We start from the raw sequence: 19,611 nt of genomic DNA on the forward strand, positions 1-19,611 counted from the left end.
AATTTTCTTCCGTCGTACAAGAGTCGGCAATTAGAGATGATATTTATTGTGGATGGGCTGGCCGGGAGTCTCAAGGCATTCACTTGTAAAACGGCAACCAGTGAATGATGAAAAAATAAAGTGAATTATATATTGTTTTTCAATAACCACAAGACCGTTAGGGGCAGTACGGATACAGCACACTGCAGACTAAACCTTTTCTTCAATACACTGTACTAGGATGCAGAGTGGCAGGCATTTCACCAGACCGACCGCTTCCGCATCCCCAACAGTACAACAGCTGGGAACCTCGGCTCACGACTCAGCAAACATCAGGACAAGAGGCGAACGCTGTAGCTACTCACAGTCACTGCAGATACACCAATAATAACCAATACTTAATCACCACAGCACATTCTTCCACGCTTTACTTCCTGATCTTTAACAGCTGTACTAAAGAGACGCCAGAAATCGTTCTCTCTTGTGCCGCTGTACCAAGCTAACAAGAAGACCAAACACATGTGCACAAAGGCGACAATAAATAGAATAAAATATATATTAAACTGCATTGTGAACAGTCTTATTCAATGACTGGAAAGACAGTCGGCTTCACCCTGACCCGCTGAACCAGTCATCAAAACTACAGTCAGTTCAGGTGAGGGGTTCCCTTAACTGTGAAATAATATATAGGTAGACGTACTCGAGGTGGTGGGAGGGTGTGTGAGTGAAGTGAGGGTGTCGTCTCACTACCCTTCATGAATTAGTTGGCTGAGGTAGTGTGTGTCGTCATTGATCCGTAAATTATAGAAGCCAATAGATCACAAGGACTTGGTACAGTTATCGTTTGGTTAAGCTTCAGAATAACGAAATAATGAATCATCGGGTCAATGAATCTCCCGAATCCATAAACTTTCTAATCAATGAACCTTAATATTAGCGGATCGTCGAAACATTGAACCCTCAGGTCAATGAACCTCCGGATCAGACAGTCTTCGGATATATGAACCCCCATAACAGTGAACCCTTCAAACCCACGGACCCTCACTCAGTACAGTCATGTACCCGGTGTGGCTGTGGCTCTCCAGCGGGCCACACACCCAGGGAGCGACTGACATATTCGCTTATAGATAAGTTAGTCACGTGGAACACAAGATGGTACTATTGTGGGCGAAATTATTTCCGATTGTGGCTAAAGAGCGTCAGTCAGCCAGGCTCTGACTGGTCCGTGCGCGTAACGTTGTGTTTCTTAAGCAAACTACAAAAGCTTGCCGAGCCTAACTTAGTAAACCTACTATAAGGTGGTTATGTTAATATTAACAAGTAATAATACTGTGACATTGTATTTACAAATATTTAAATTTTCTTTAATTTACCATTTGTTGTTTTTATCACCATATATGTATTAGTCATTAATACTACACAACGTATTACTAGTACACTATGAAGAAGTAAATACTAAAACACATGAAGGTTTTATCTAAAATAGACAAGTAGGTTACTACAGTCTATACTGGACACTGGCAGCCCTGGGAGGCAGCAGGACGACTCACGGCTCACCCCACTGGGCTGAACCACACACAGTACAGTACAGCTGGCAGGCAGAGATTGGAGCTGGATTTCTGTTGTACACATGCAGCACTTACTCTTTGTATACCTCTTAACTTTATGAGTCACTTTAGTCAACTATTCGTCCACGTGAATAATATGTAAGGGGGATCCTCACCAATGGACCGTGGAGGCGAACCATCAAGCGGGAAGAGATGTTGGCCTTTAAAAAGCTCGACACTAACACAAGAACTTTATTATGAATAAATAATAATAGACACTTAGTACAATCACACTCTGGTCTAACATTTACCATCACTGTTGAACAAAACCTTTAATAAATAATAGACTTGAGCCTAGCGTCAACAGCCGCTCCTTCTCCACCTCCGCCGCCAGAGATTTAAATGCCGTCAACGTGTCCGATATTTTTAAGCTGGCTGTGGCCTGGGCGGTGAAATACAACGCCGGGACATGAATTACTACGGAGGGATGACACCAACCATGAACTGCTGAGTCAGTATTATGACTTTAGGATTATATGGATAATAAAAACTAATAAATGTTGCAGTAAGTAAAATTATGTTACTACTATAAATAACGATCATACACAAAGTGGAATATATCAGTTTGATAGACATCGAAAACCAACATATTTCCATTAATTTTTAAGTTCATAAATAGAAGAAAAATCCAGTTGTAATGCCTACCCAGGCTGCCATGATGCACACTGCGGCAAAATGTGGGAGAGACGAAGCTAAAGCCGCCGCCGTGAACAGTGTTGGGGAGCCGGCGGGGCGGGAGACGACCTAGGCGCCTCTAAATTTGAGTTTCGTGTTAAATTTAACTTGTCCCTCTCTGGCGGCGCAGGGAGGGGGATGCTCCCGAGGGCTCACGCGGGCCTTACACTCTCACACCAACACAACGCCTGCATATCCACGCACACACACACACGAGCCTATAGTTAGCACACACACACACACACACACACACACACACACACACACACACACACACACACGAAAAAGAACAAGCCTTCAACATAATACAACTCGCACAGAATTTAAATACAAACGATGATAATAAATGTACACTATGGATCAAGGTGGACGTTGAGGCCTGACTGAAGAGGTGGCCAAGACGGGATGTTGCCTTTGCACTGTGTCACTTATCTTGCACCACTTGGCACTTTACGGCGACTTCCAACACTTAGATCCATCCCATTACAAGAGAAGCACAGGAGGATGGATAGATAGATAGATAGATAGATAGACGGACGGACGGACGGACGGATGGGTGGGTAGATAGATATACATATACAGAGATAAATAGATAGATATAGAGATATAAATAGATAGATAGATCGATAGATATACAGATAGATAGATGGATGAATGGATAGATAGATAAATCAACTTCACCTTCAACACAAAAGTTAGGTACAGGTGGCGTTGATGACCTTATGGCACGGAACAGGTCACCTCCATGTCTCCCGATTGATGCTGCAGCGAGACCTAAAGTATGGTCTCTTTCGTAAGGTGGGGTAAGTGAGGGTGGGTGAGGGTGGCGTTGTAGGGTGGGATAGGTGAGGCCGGGCCGTGGGGTAGAGAGAGAGAGAGAGAGAGAGAGAGAGGTGAGGCTAGGCTCTAGGGAGGGGCAGGTGAGGCCGGGCCGTGGGGAGGAGCAGGTGAGGGTGGGCTGTGGAGAAAGGCAGCAGCAGGCAGGCAGGTAGGTAGACAGGGGTCAGGGAAAGAGAAAGTGAGAAAGGTCTTCCCTGTTGTATCACTAATTCAGGGTCTCGGACGGTGCACAGACGCGTGTTGTACAGCAGCCACGGTTTTATATTTACATTTCAAAGTGTGGCGTGGGTGATGTGTGGCCTCCGGGGGTCACAAAAACCTGCTACCACCACCGATACCACACTGTTAACTACTACAACCCACCCACCCACCCACAACCAACTACCACAACAACACCCCCACCTACCAAAACAACTACCCCACCTACCACAACAACCACCCCACCTACCACACAATAACCACCTACCACAAAACAACTACCCCCCTACCACAACAACACCCCGCCTACCACAACAACTACCACCTACCACAATCTACCCCCCACACCTACAACAACTTACAACTACCACTACACACTAACCCCAACTACAACAACAACCCCCTGCCTACCACAACTACCCCCTGCCTACCAAAAACAACTACCCCCGCCTACCACAAACAACTACCCCCACCTAGCAAACTACCCTACTGTTACCCCACTTACCACAACTACCCCAGCCTACCACAACTACCACTAGACCTCTACCACAACAACTACCAATTTTACCACAACAACAACTACCCCACCTACCACAACTACTACCACCGTCTACCCAACAACTACCACCCTCACCTCACCACAACAACTAAATAACTACCACCACCAGACCCCACCCACACACAGCAACTACTACCACTGTCACCCCCACCTACCACAACAACTACCCCCCTACACAACAACTATACACTGTCACCCCACACCACCACACCACAACCACAACAACTACTACCACTGTCACCCCCACCTACCACAACAACTACTACCACTGTCACCCCCACCTACCACAACAACTACACCCCACACAACTACTACCACTGTCACCCCCACCCACAAACAACTACCACCCCCACCTACCACAACAACTACTACCACTGTCACCCCCTACCTCTCTCGAATCCTTACAAACAGAGCCACCACCACCACACACAGGCTTGGCGCCGACATCAGGTCACAAGAATGTCTACAGACCAGCTCCCACAGTACCAGAGCTACAGTTCATCTATATGTTGACTCTATGTTTCTTATTGAAAGATTTTGTCAATCAAGTGACCCACTCCCCGATTCCGCCATATGTAACTTATCATCTCTGTTCATTGTATATTTTCAGCCTTCGGGCAGCCACGTTATCTTAATAAACCGTGAATTATTATTATTATTATTATTGTTACACATACACATACATAAACGTCATTCATTATGTCATACACCATAGTAGTGAACACCTGTATGACAGGTAGACGACTACAATATCTAGTGGCCTTAAATACCTGGTGTGTTGTATAACTCTACGGAAACTTATACCCACTTTTCACTTGGCCTTTATAAACTTTATAATAATAATAATAATAATAATAATAATAATAATAATAATAATAATAATAATAATAGTAATAATAATAATAATAATAATAATAATAATAATAATAATAATAATAATAATAACAACAGCAGGCCGTGTACACCGTCACCAATATATCAGGTCAGGTCAGGTCAGGTCAGGTCGTCATCTCTGGACGTGTGAACGTTATCTAGCACTGTCCTCCCCCCACCACAGTTAACACCAGGCAAGGTTAACCACCATGGATGTTAACCACAGTGAAATTAACAACGGGGAAAATAATTACATGGGAATTAACTTCGTGGGTGAGGTATTAATCCCATGAAAATTAACTGCATGGAAATTAATTACATGGATGTTTACCTCTCGGATATTAGCATGTCCACAAGATTGCCACACACGCACACTGACACGCACACACACATTTTACAGCCTCTGGGGTAGTCCTTCACAGTGACACAGACACAACAGCAGAAGTAGCAGACGACGCCACAGGAGTCAGTTGTGGGTCTCCGTCCTACCCCGGGTTCATCCGTCTTGGGGCGTGGGCAGGTAAATTAAGAGTGTCTGTTGGGCGTCTCCCGAGTGCACTGAACTCCCCGTCCGCTTACCGACTCATATTGGTCGACGGGCCCCCCAGGTGCTGTAGAGGCCAGCCACCACCAGCAGGAGCAGCAGGGAGGAGCGGGCGTCTGCTCTATAACACAGCCACCATCAGCAGGAATAAAAGCAGTGGTAGGGAACTCCTCCAGCAGGAGAAATAAGAGACAAGAGTTGGTTGCTATAAAGTACACTCCTTCATCACCATCACCGCCCCCAGCAGGAGATACAAGAAGCAGAAGGTGGGTCCTGTGAGAAAACTTCTTCATCACCAATAAGAATAAGGGGAAAGACAGAGAGAGAAAGAGAGAAAAGAGAAAGAGAGAGAGAGAGAGAGAGAGAGAGAGAGAGAGAGAGAGAGAGAGAGAGAGAGAGAGAGAGAGAGAGAGAGAGAGAGAGAGAGAGAGAGAGAGAGAGAGAGAGAGAGAGAGAGAGAGAGAGAGAGATTATCGGGGAAGCAGAAATAATAGAAGAGTCCCACTGACGTGGCCAGCAGAAGGAGCGGCAACAGGTACAGTACATGAAGCAGGGAACACATGTAGCAGAGGAGAGATTAAGCAGATGTTCGACCAAGAGGAAAACCGTAAAGAACACCGCCAGCAGGAGGAAGGAGACCCACCAGGTGCTCTACGGAACACTCTACCACCTCCTCCAGAAGCAGGACCCTCCACTAGCAGGAGCCGAAGCAGTAGCAGCAGGAGGGTAACCTAGTACTCAACCGAACACTCCACCACCTCCTCCAGAAGCAGGACCCTCCACTAGCAGGAGCCGAAGCAGTAGCAGCAGGAGGGTAACCTAGTACTCAACCGAACACTCCACCACCTCCTCCAGAAGCAGGACCAGCAGAAGCAGAGGTGGTAGCAGCAGTAGGAGGAACAGGGTGACCAACTAGGTGCTATAAAGGGAGGAGAAATAGCTGTGGGAATAAGGACCTCGAGTACTACAAGCGGGGGAGGTGAGGCTTGAGGCGGAGACGATAACGAACCTGAGGCAAGACGTGACAATAACGTGTAGGAGAGAGAGAGAGAGAGAGAGAGAGAGAGAGAGAGAGACATGACTAAAACAAGATATAGACAGAGAGATAAAATTGGATAAACAGGAGAATGAGTAAATAGTAATGAGGGGAATAGTGAAGTGAGACAATAAGAGAATAACGTCAAGAGAATAATGAGAAATGGGAGAATAAATAGTAAGAGGAAAAGAAGAAGATAGGGAGAAGCCAGAAAGCGATGATAATTAATAATACATAAAACAAAAGCAAAAATACGAAAGATCGGGGAAGAAGATAATGACAATAATATATTCTTAATACCTTATCGCCTTCCTTCCTTCCTTCCTTCCTTCTTCTCTTCCTTCTTCTTCCCTTCTCCATCATATCTCCTCCTCATTTCCTCTTCCTCTTCCTCCCCTAACCCTCTCCTTCCCTCACCCCTCCTTCTCCCCACACCTCCTCCTCTATCACCCCTCTTCCTCCTCCTCCCCCATCACCTCCCCCTCACCCCCTCCTCCCCAACCATAAGTAAGTATTAACTCGGAGGATAATGAGAACATGGGAGGAACAGACGAAAGAACTAAGAAAAACAAAGAATAAATACAAGGAGAGAGAGAGAGAGAGAGAGAGAGAGAGAGAGAGAGAGAGAGAGAGAAAGAGCTGACTTTTTACAAACTCCTTTCACTACAGCCCCCCCAGGTGCAGTAGTGAAAACACGCACGAAGCGGAGGAGAGAAGAGGAGGAAGAGGAGAGAGGAGGAAAGAGGAGGAAGGAGAGAAGAGGAGAAGAAGAGAAGACGAGGAGAAGGAAAGGAGGAGGAGGAAAGAAGAGCAGAAAGAAGAAGTGGAAGAAGAATACGCACAAAAACAAAAGAAAAACACTAAAAGAATTACGTTTTCTCCATACATCTTAAGCAAGTACACCTGCGACAAACAAACATGGGGGGGGTAGAGGGTCTGTTATTTATACCCTTTTAATTCAAAGTTCTCCCAGCGTCTGCCTCTCCTGACCTGACTGATGGAACCCTTGGCGGTGAGGGATACTTGGTCGACCTTGTTAACGCAGTACCGCGGATGGAACTGGACATGAGAGAGAGAGAGAGAGAGAGAGAGAGAGAGAGAGAGAGAGAGAGAGAGAGAGAGAGAGAGAGAGAGAGAGAGAGAGAGAGAGAGAGAGAGAGAGAGAGAGAGAGAGAGGAGAGAGAGAGAGGAGAAAATTAAGGCCGTGTCTTCCTATTGGAGTTGGTCCCCGGGAGGAGGAGAGGTAGGGGGAGGAGGTGTAAGGTGATGAGACTGGTTGGGGCAGGAGGGGGTGAAGGTGTAACAGCAGCAGGAGTAGTAGTAGAGGAGGAGGTTCCAACACTCACCATCACCGCCCCTTGAGCCACCCTGTACTACAACGAGTAACCAATAGACACAAATGTTCTTACCATATTTACATAGATCACACCTGTTAAGACGATAGACATGTAATTATAAAGGTATCGATCACCATCAAAAGGTATCGAACACCATCAAAAGCTACCTAACACCATTAAAAGGTATCTAACACCATCTAAAGCTACCAAACACCATTAAAAGGTATCGAACACCATCTAAAGCTACCGAACACCACCATAAAGCTACCAAACACCATTAAAAGGCATCAAACACCATCAAAAGCTACCGAACACCACCATAAAGCTACCTAACACCATTAAAAGGTATCAAACACCATCAAAAGCTACCAAATACCATTAAAAGGCATCAAACACCATCAAAAGCTACCGAACACCACCATAAAGCTACCAAACACCATCATCCCCTTCCTTAATTAACGAACCGAATCATCAGCCATGAAACTAAACACTGCACAAAACTACCGTATTAGTGAGGTAAGCTCCGACAGCCATAACTTACCTCCTGACTATATTCCAATTTACAAAGTTATCCCATATTGAGTTTTCCGTCTAAGTTGTGAGTATGACTATTTTGGAGAGCCCCAGAGAGCCATTTTTGAATACATTATTGCGCCTGTAAACCACGGCTAATCTCCCGACATTTTACTTCGGGGAATTTACATGACAAAGCCAGAATTGCGGCAATGGGGTGTATGAGGTGGGGGTGGGGGAGCAAGGGGTTGGGGGAGGTGGGGGAGAAGTGATAGTTTGGGGAGAAGGGAGATGGTAAATGAGGATGTATTGGGGTGGTGGTGGTGGTGGTGGTGAGAGAGGTAAGCCAGGGGAGATGGGAAACGCGATGGTATGTGTGTGGGGGGGGTGGGTGGGGTGGGGAGAGATGGGGAGAGAACAGAAAGTGAGTAGGGGTTGATTGTTGGGAGATGGGGAGAAATAAGGAAAATGGGAAGGAAGGAAGAAGGTAGAATAGATGGATAGTTGGGGTGGGAGGTAAAGTGAGTAGCAAATGGGGAGGAAACGTATCTGTGGGTGGGGAGAGAGGCGAGGAGGAGGAGGAGGAGGTGAGGAGAGAAGAAGAAGGGAGAGGAGGAGGGAGAAGGAGCAGCGTCCACAGATCATCTAAACACGTATCAACCAATCGATCGGGCGAACAGTCACATCAAGGAACAGTCACATCATGAAACAATCGCATCAAGGAAATAGTCACATCGGCGAACAAGATCAAGGAACAAGTTGCTATCAAGGAACAGTTACATTAAGGGAACAGTCATCAAGGAACAGTCACATCAGAACAGTCACATCAAGGAACAGCTACATCAAGGAACAGTCACATCAAGGAACAGCTACATCAAGGAACAGTCACATCAAGGAACAGTCACATCAAGGAACAGCTACATCAAGGAACAATCGCATCAAGGAACAGTCACATCAAGGAACAAGTTACATCAAGGAACAGTTACATTAAGGAACCGTCACATACGTCACATCAAGGAACAGTTACATCAAGGAACAATCACAACCAGTAACAGTTACATCAAGGAACAGTTACATCAAGGGACAAGTCACATCAAGGAACAGTCACAACAAGGAACAGTCACAACCAGTAACAGTTTCATCAAGGAACAGTTACATCAAGGAACAAGTCACATCAAGGAACAGTCACAACAAGGAACAGTCACAAAAAGGAACAGTCACAACAAGGAACAAGTTACATCAAGGAACAAGTTACATCAAGGAACAAGTCACATCAAGGAACAAGTCACATCAAGGAACAAGTCACATCAAGGAACAAGTCACATCAAGGAACAGTCACATTAAGGAACAAGTCACATCAAGGAACAGTTACATGAAGGAACAGTCACAACCAGGATGAGCCACAACACAGTCGTCCTGCGCCCAACACCACGTCAAGAGTCCCACTGGCGTATACCGTAAGTCCCCCCCTTAGAGAGAGAGAGAGAGAGAGAGAGAGAGAGAGAGAGAGAGAGAGAGAGAGAGAGAGAGAGAGAGAGAGAGAGAGAGAGAGAGAGAGAGAGAGAGAGAGTATCTATGCTCACTTAAGACAATGGCGGCGTCGAGGGGGGGGAGGGGGGAGGAATTGCACCGAGACGATAGTTAGGAATATTTTTACAATCTGAACTAGAGATTTTTAAACATGGTGGTGGTGGTGAAGAAAATGTTGTTGTTGTTGTTGTTGTTGTTGTTGTTGTTGTTGTTGTTGGTGTTGTTGGTTTGCGGGAGAGTTTTTGTCATCACCTCAGCACACAAGTAAACACTGATAACTACACTGTGTCGGTATTATATGTGTGTACTTTATAACGTCAGTATTTCACGGACACCAATACCCAAACACTGTAAACCGCGATTCTCAAAGGCGCCGCCGCCGCTCCTTTTCAATTTACTTTAAAGAAAAATAAGATATGAATTTTACGGTGGAGGGGTGATGGGGAGGGAGGGGAGGGTGAGGGGAGGGAGGAGGGAGGGAGGGAGGGGAGGAGGGAGGAGGGAGGAGGAGGAGGGAGGGAGGGAGGGGAGGAAGGAGGTAGGGGTCAAGGAGGGATGGGGGTGGAAAGAGGGAGTGATGAGGGAGGGAGGGAGAGAGTGAGTGAGGGAGGGAGGGAGGAAAGAAGGTTTGTTAGTACAGTCACCCACAAGAATCCTGTCGCCTCTACCCCTGAACCACGAACCCCCGAGATTCAGAGTCGTGAACCCGAAGCATTTATGAACAGAATAATGCATTAGTGTCATCCGCTTCGGGTTAGGTTAGGTTCAGGGGAAGAGGCGACAGGATTCTTGCGGGTGACTGTACATATTCTAAACAACCTAACTCAACCTAACTCACCCTCAACCTAACCTAATCTAACCTAATATAATCTTAACCTAACCAAAAAAATACATCCTAACCTAACCTAACTCAACCTAACTCACCCTCAACCTAACCTAATCTAACCTAATATAATCTTAACCTAACCAAAAAAATACATCCTAACCTAACCTAACTCAACCTAACTCACCCTCAACCTAACCTAATCTAACCTAATATAATCTTAACCTAACCAAAATACATCCTAACCTAACCTAACCCGCGGCGTTGGTATGAAAACTAGAGTCCGATCCCGTGTGTGTGTGTGTGTGTGTGTGTGTAATGGATGAATACTCTGAAAAAATGACACAGGAAATAATGGCACAAACGTCAAATGTAAAGGGTCCCCGACAATGCCCCTCCCCCTTACCTCCCATTTTTTTTATCAATACCGAATTCACAAGATATATGAACGTTCCTATGACGAGTACATTGTGTCGTCTGTGTACATGTCAGTCAATGATTGTGTATTTACGTTAGTGTCGTATTTACATTTTATATCATTTTTATTATTTACGCTTCACGCCGTTTACAATTTACACGTCACGTCGCAACAAGAGTAATTACAAACAGGTAAGTGATCAATTAATGGCAGGTGTTGAGGTGGGCGGCGTCAACCTTTGCATGAATATATTTACTAGTACATGATATCAGAGTCTGTCACACACACAGGTACAGAAAATAAATTAAAATACAAAACGCTCCTGTACCATAATTGTCTGGTGTTAAGTGGAAAGTATATAGTTAGTGTCAGTGTTAATTTAGTACGAGAATAATAATGTCATTTTGTTTGGGATAATTCAGCGTTAAGTGAATCAGTCAAGTGTGAACCCTTCCTCTGACCTCCTGACGTCAACGCCACGCCCCCTGAGACACGCACATCAAAACAAACCCTCAACAATGGCGGGTTACAGCCACTTGTCAAATGCCGTACACAGCGATAATCAAACTCATTAATTAACAGATGATATAAACAATGTACACAGCGGCTGTTTTTGTTTTCGACCTCTTGTGTACAATATGGCCGCTCAGTCGAAGGCCACGATTCGTTAGAGCCATCGGCCTATCAGAAGCGTCGATACAATAGTCTTTAATGGGTGTTTATTCAGGTGTGAAGCGTTGTAATTAGGGGCCCCCACCATCTTATCTACCTGTACAGTCAGTCTGTCTGTCGTAATCACCACCAACCAGGATTCATAACTACCACCACCACCACCACTATCTTAACCCACCACCACCACTATCTTAACCCACTACCACCACTATCTTAACCCACTATCACCACTACTACCTTAGTCTGTTCGTTTCACCACCACATTCTGTTAGTTTCACCACCGCAGTCTGTTAGTTTCACCACCACAGCCTGTTAGTTTCACCACCAAAGTCAGTTAGTTTCACCACCAGAATCTGTTAGTTTCACCACCACAGCCTGTTAGTTTCACCACCAAAGTCTGTTAGTTTCACCACCAGAATCTGTTAGTTTCACCACCTGTTAGTTTCACCACCACAGCCTGTTAGTTTCACCACCACAGTCTGTTAGTTTCACCACCACAGTCTGTTAGTTTCACCACCACAGTCTGTTAGTTTCACCACCACACCGACTCATTACACTCTGTCACTGTGACCACCGCCTCGCCGCTACACGCACACAACACCTATGCCACCCAGGGTTTAAAGGTTAGTTGTCGCTTGGTGTATCAGGGTCATGATAAGGGATAAGGTTAGTGTATCAGGGTCAAGATAAGGAATAAAGTCTGTATAAGGAACAAAATAAGGGATAAAGTTGGTGTATCAGGGACAAAATAAGGGATAATAAGTCTGTATCAGGGTCAAAATAAGGGATAATAAGTCTGTATAAGGAACAAAATAAGGGATAAAGTTGGTGTATCAGGGACAAAATAAGGGATAATAAGTCTGTATCAGGGTCAAAATAAGGGATAATAAGTCTGTATAAGGAACAAAATAAGGGATAAAGTTGGTGTATCAGGGACAAAATAAGGGATAATAAGTCTGTATAAGGAATAAAATAAGGGATAATAAGTCTGTATCAGGGTCAAAATAAGGGATAATAAGTCTGCATAAGGAACAAAATAAGGGATAAAGTCTTTGCTGATGATGGTTAATGCCGAGGAGCTCTTGAGGTCTCGTTGAGGGTAGAGTAATAACAAAGTAAAAGAGGAAGAAAGTATCAGTGAATGAGGGAAGTAACAGTGAATGAGGGAAGGAACAGTGAATGAGGGAAGTAACAGTGAATGAAGGAAGTACAGTAACAATGAATGAAAGGAGGTGTCTGTGTGTGCGTGTGGTGTTGGGTTGGACTCGGGTACTGAGGGTGAGGCGACAAACGACCGCTGGAGATCTGACTGTGCGCGGTAAACACCACAGCAGAACACAGAGGTTACAGCAGTGTGAGTGACAGCAGGTAAAGGTAGAGGGTTTGTATTACTGCAGGAGAAGGATTGAAAGCGCCAAATGTTAAAATAAATAGAGGTTCGGGGCCCGCCATATTCGCCCTTGATAACGATGGAACACGCCGAAAGTTTCTGAAACTCACACCAGAATTACACATTAAAGCTTTACCAGAATTTTATGGACCCTGATAGAGGCAAGTAATATTTAGGAACAATATTGTGGCGTTAAAGCTCCTCATATATAAAGGAAATCTATTACATACTGTAATTTTTGGTGATAAAGCCCAGGGTACCGCGCTCTCCTTAAAGTAATACTATATGCTTCAATATAATACTTTCTGTTTTCAAAGTTTATTAGAGGAAACAGGGAGCTAAAAAAATATATTTGTACAAACTTGTTCACTAAATTTACAGCCGCGGAGCTGAATATATTCAAGTACAAAATATCTGTAAAAACACATAGAGACTAATCTATTTTTCGATAAAAATAAATTTAAAATGCATACTTTTTGTTTTAAATCCCGTTGTGCACTGAGATCAATAACTTTCACACACACACACACACACACACATTTACCTCCATGTACACACGCACAAATAATAGTCTGTAAAAATAACACTGAAAATGGGTAGAAGCAATCAAACTGACTCACTCACTCAGATAGACCACCGTGATGTACTCAGCTGTGGCACATATTGCTTGGCATGAATAATTAAAAACATTACGTAGAATTGGTGAGTTCCGCTGCCCAGGGTCTTGACGTCTTGTGACCACCAGGTAAACAACTATCACATTCTAAGTTAAAGACAGTTGTGTAATACATCTCGCTTTGTAACCTAATACAAAGTGGAGTCTATGTTGTAATGATCACTAATATAATAACAATTTCCTGACATCAAAAATTTTACTAAAATTTGTAAGGTCCTAAAAAAAATTTTCTCAAGACGTAAAGACAAAGGAACAGACGCGCGCTATCAGCCTTCGTCAGTAATAGCTTCCCCGCCAGACAACCCGGGCCGCCACTCTTCAAGTCATCACATTCCTTCACTAATTCCGTCATCTTGGATGCAAATTGTATTCATACGGAGCTCTCTTCGTCTACTTACGGCGCTCAACATGTTATCAAACTTTGAAAGGGTGTGCGCGGGCTGGCGGGGCTCTTCTCTGGGTAAACCTTCAGAGTGGCTGATGCACGAGAACTTCCTCCCTCCATCCCCGCCACACAGCCACGCGCACAGCACACTCACATCTCTTTAATAACCAACAAAACTATCCTTATCTCATCATCAACGAGTAAATGTTTTACATAAATTTACCATGACAGATACTTAATGGACATGAACATAGAGAAATACACATTACCTGACAACTACAGTAGTTCTTCACTTCAACAGCCAACAAAACTATCGCCCAGACCTAAACCTATGAGGCCAATCTATTCCCTCCGGTAAAATTTACTATGAGACATTACTTAGGTAAATCCCCATGTAGATTTATGTAAACAGCTGCATTAAAGATGCAACAACGATTTGCTCAACTAATTCTCTAGTCTATCAGAGAAGGAAATAAGATATAAAGTAATATTTGCTGGGGCAAACCCACTCCAGTATTCAGGAATACATCAAACCAAGTCAAATAAATAAATATGTATCGTTCCCAGTCGGCAGCGAGGCTCGCTAGCTCCCCCTCCCCCCACCCCCCCGGGACCCCACTTCTTACAACCAGTCTACATCAAGCCAGCTTCCACTCCCTTGACAATTAAACCCATTTCACAGTTTCATATTTTCCTGGCATTTTCAAGCGATAATGCCGGCAATTTGAGTTCCTATTAGCTAGCTCCTCGTCTCCATGGAAACGTGAGTCCCGAGAGAGGGCGAGCTGCGCCGAGGGTTGGATATGATTAATATGAGTCTGCCCCGTGGGGGCCATGTTACCCGCCGCCATCACTCCTGCTCCCCCACCACACAACCCCGCCTCCCCTTATCCATGGCCCCGTCCCCCACCACCCACGGCCGTCCCCCACCACCTACAACCCCGTCCTCCACAACCCCATTCCCCACCACCCGCGGCCCCGTCTCCCACACTCACAACCCCCACCCCCCACCACCCACAACCCGTCCACCACCGTCCCCCACCACCGCAGCCCCGCTCCCCACCACCCTGGCCCCGTCCACCACCACCCCACAGCCCCGTCCCCCACCACCCCGCGGCCCGCTCCCCCACCACCCTGGCCGTCCACCACCCCTGGCCCGTCCCCCACCACCCGCGGCCCCGCTCCCCACCACCCTGGCCCATCCACCACCACCCACAACCCATCCTCCACCACCCATCCCCCTGTGACCCATCCCCACCACCCGCAGCCCCGTCTCCCTGCAGCGTCCCCCTACCCACAATCCGTCCCCCACCACCCGCAGCCCCACTCCCCCACCACCCACAACCTCCCCACCCCACCACCCACAACCCTGTACCCTACCCCGCGGCCCGTCCCCCACCACCCCGCAGGCCCCGTCCCCCCCACCACCCGCAGCCCCGCTCCCCCACCACCCACAACCTCATCCCACCACCCACAACCCTGTGCCCCACCACCCGCGGCCCCGTCGTCCCCACCACCCGCGGCCCGTCCCCACCACCCCTGGCCCCGCCCCCCTTATTCATGGCCCCGTCCTCACCACGATGACAACCTTGGGTGCGATGACAGCCTTAGGTGCGATGACAGCGCCAGGTACGATGACAGCATGAGGTACGATGACAACCCCCTTGAGTTCGATAAGCAGCACTTAGTACGATGACTTAACCCCTTGAGTACGATGACTTAAAGTATAATATCATCGTACTCAAGCCACCAGATGATGCACGTGAGGACACTCCAATGTTTATACTACTCAAAGTCTTCAGCAAGTTGTGGATCTATAACCTAACCTAACCTAACCTAACCTAACCTAACCTAACCTAACTTAACCTAATCTAGCCCAACAAAACATAAAGCTTGTTAGGTTAGGTTAGGTTAGCTATTCCTGTTGTGAATGACGGTTTATACGATATTTGAAAACATACATACATACACAGTACATACATACATACACAGTACATGCATACATACATACACAGTACATATACACACATACAAATACACACATACACAGTTTAAACACCGTAATACAAGAGAGACCACGATGAATTTCCACAAACACACACACACAAACAAACAAGGATTTATTGGGTTAATTAGACCGCAATACTGATGTTCATAATTACCATTGATGACCTACAGACCACTTAACGAGACCATTGCTAATTGTAGTCTTTACGAATCACCTGAAGATTAGCCCCTCCGCCACACAGTACTAACCTGAAGTTCCACCCCTTAAAACCTGCCGCGCCTCACCCCCTCAAAATTAATCTTCAGGTGGTCCACAGTGATCTAAAATTACAAATGACCTCGATTACGTCACTGAATTAATTACACACACAGAGGTAAGGAGTCTGACGCACCATAAGGATTGTTGTTGTTCGGACAGAGACGGCGAGGAGGAGTGAAGGACGCGGGATGAATAACAGCTGGTACCCTTCACATGACCAACACACACACACACACACACACACACACACACACACACACACACAGCAGGGTCGGAGAAGGGAGATGAAACTTGGGGACTGGGGGGTGGAGGGTAACTCACAGGTTTGGAGGTAACTCACAGGTTTTGGGGGTAACTCACAGGTTTGGGGGTAACTCACAGGCTTGGGGGGTAACTCACAGGTCTGGGGGGTAACTCACAGGCTTAGGGCGGGGGTAACTCACAGGTTTAAGTGGGGGTAACTCACTTGATCGGGCAGGAAGTGAGCTGATAAATCTATTTACAGAGACGTCACTCCTTTGTCTCGGGTTGAGCTACAGGTAATTGAAGACATATCCTGCCTTGTTTGGGGTTAAGGAGAAGACAGAGTCCTACAAAGTCTCATAGAATCCTACACCCGGGCATACATAAACTGTTGAGGATTATATAACGTTTAAGGATAGTAAGTGTGGGGGGTAAGGAGTCCTACACGTCGTTAAACACTGAGTTACGGTCCTTCAAGGTATGGCCCCTCCCAGGTACCCCTCACCAGGTGTCAGAGCCCAATTAGTCAACCACAACACTTCACACCTGGACGATACTTAGCGAGATTTCGGCTTCTCGGTGACCTTGGCTAGTTCTCTTACCTGTATCTATCAGTACATCGATCAACTTTCAAATTCTGTTTATGAAAGTGGACGCTTGAGGCGACACACACACACACACACACACACACACACACACACACACACACACACACACACACACACACACACACACACATCCTCACTACAAAGGTTAAGCCAACTTACTTGGTTTACGAAGGTCTGGGAGCTGTGAAAGAGGGAGAGTGTTGGAGAGGAGAGAGTTGTGGTGATGGGGGGAATCACTGTTGGAGGCCACCTTATTCCCAGTGTTGGAGTGGCGCTCACTGGTGTTGGAGAGATGGTGGTGGGTTCTCTTACTCCCCCCGTGATGGTGATGCTCCTTGTTGGTGCTAGTGGAGGAGGACTGCTCGCCCTCCACCTCCATGCTAGGGTGGTGGTGGTGGTGGTGGGTGGCGCGAGGTCTCTTGCCTTCCTCCTCCTCTGCCAGCCCGTTGGTGTAAGTCTCTGTAATGGACAATAACAGGAGACCTTTAGACCTTTAGTACACACACACACACACACACACACACACACACACACACACACACACACACACACACACACACACACACACACACACTACCTATACAATATATCACAGGACGTCAGGCTCTTGTCACTCTCCTTCTCTGAGCTGTGCCTATCCTTCACTCCTATTCTTCCATCTCTCCTTCCCCTCACCCTCTTCTCTTCTATCATCCATCTTTCAATTCTATACACCATTCTACCCATCTTTATCCCCTTCTTCTTCCTCTCGCTCCTCCACACTTCTTCCATGCCCAGATAACACAAGGCTAAATCTTGTCAATAAAACATAATCATCAGAGAACAAAAACACCAGCAGCTCCCCCATTGGTCAAATAACAGTCACGTCGTCCACTCTCAACACTGTACTAGTCGACTAATACATGAAATACGGCTACAGTATAGTACAGTGCTTCCCCGGGTGTTGGCTGTACCATCAATCAGTATTAGTTTAGATTTGATAATAATCGATACAGGTATAGTACTTTCCATAGGTATAACAATTTCCATATTGCTTAGGTTAGCATTGCTCTAGTTAGGATTACAGTAAAGGTTCAAGTACAAAATACAGGTATACAAGACAGGTAGAGTACAGGTAATTATCAAGTGATTAAAGTAGCAGTGTGCACTTGACCTATAGACGAAGAGGAATGAATATTCAGTGGATAAAACCGCCACTTAACCACTTGTGTACGGAGTCACCTCTCACCTGGATACAAGTGGCGTAGTGAAAAACATAAGAACATAAGAATGGAGGAAACTGCAGCGGGCCTATTGGCCCATACTGGGCAGTCCCGTTTACACCCAACCCCTATTGCTCACATAAGCATCCAACCTATGTTTGAAGCTATTCAGCGTATTCGAGTTAATGATGATATTTGGTAACTTGTTCCATTCATCCACTACTCTGTTTCCAAACCAGTGTTTACCTGTTTCGCGTCAAAATCTAAATTTGTCTAATTTAAAACCATTGTTACGAGTTCGCTCCTGGTTGGATAGTTTGAGTACCTTTGTAATGTCCCCTTTGTTTAGCCATGACTTCCACTTATACACCTCTATCAGGTCGCCCCTCGAGACAATACCTTAACCTAACCCTTTACACAACAGGTATAGTATGTGAGGTGTGTGTGTGTGTGTGTGTGTGTGAACAGACATTGGTCACAATTCCGTACGGGCGAATACAAATTGGGAACTGCTCCCTCGGGTCTGTCCATGCCCGAGACTTAACTGACACTCTGCTCGTCATATTTGTCTGTCTGTCTGTCTGTCTGTCTGTCTATCTGTCCACCTCTCCCTTTTGTGTGTGTGTGTGTGTGTGTGTGTGTGTGTGTGTGTGTGTGTGTTAACAGACATTGGTCACAATTCCGTACGGGCGAATACAATTGGGAACTGTCCCTGGTCTGTCCATGCCCGAGACTTAACTGACACTCTGCTCGTCATATTTGTCTGTCTGTCTGTCTGTCTGTCTGTCTATCTGTCCACCTCCCTTTGTGTGTGTGTGTGTGTGTGTGTGTGTGTGTGTGTGTGTGTGTGTGTGTGTGTGTGTGTGTGTGTGTGTCTACCTCTGTGTGTGTGTCTACCTCCCTGTGTGTGAGTGTGTGTGTCTACCTGTGTGTGTGTGTCTACTTCCTGTGTGTGTGTGTCTGTGTGTGTACCTCCCGTGTGTGTGTGTGTTTCAGGCTCATCTCCCTGTTCGTTTGTGTGTGTGTGTCTGCCTCCCGTGTGTGTGTGTGTACCCATAAGGTGTGTGTCTGTGTTATCTCTCTCTCTCTGCATAAGTACAATGTCGGTGAGGTCAATTTTCTCTGTCCTCCCTCCCACCCACCTTTGTTCTCTCCCCCGCCCCCCCTTTCTCTCCACGCATAAATATAAGAGTTCAATTTAGCGGGTGATGCATGACGGATGCTCAAATACATACAC

The 19,611-nt window shown here is 46.0% G+C and overlaps 1 protein-coding gene across 1 annotated transcript in view; it reads right to left on the reverse strand.

Annotated features, from left to right (window-relative positions):
* LOC121854713 overlaps positions 1-19,611 on the reverse strand; it is a 120,597-nt gene that overhangs the window by 60,599 nt on the left and 40,387 nt on the right. The window contains exon 3 of the mRNA XM_042349450.1: positions 17,332-17,631. Coding sequence (XP_042205384.1) covers positions 17,332-17,631 — 300 coding nt within the window. The remainder of the gene's footprint in view (positions 1-17,331; positions 17,632-19,611) is intronic.

Source organism: Homarus americanus, unplaced genomic scaffold (assembly GCF_018991925.1).
Source record: "Homarus americanus isolate GMGI-L3 unplaced genomic scaffold, GMGI_Hamer_2.0 scaffold53233, whole genome shotgun sequence".
Taxonomy (NCBI): Eukaryota; Metazoa; Arthropoda; class Malacostraca; order Decapoda; family Nephropidae; genus Homarus; species Homarus americanus.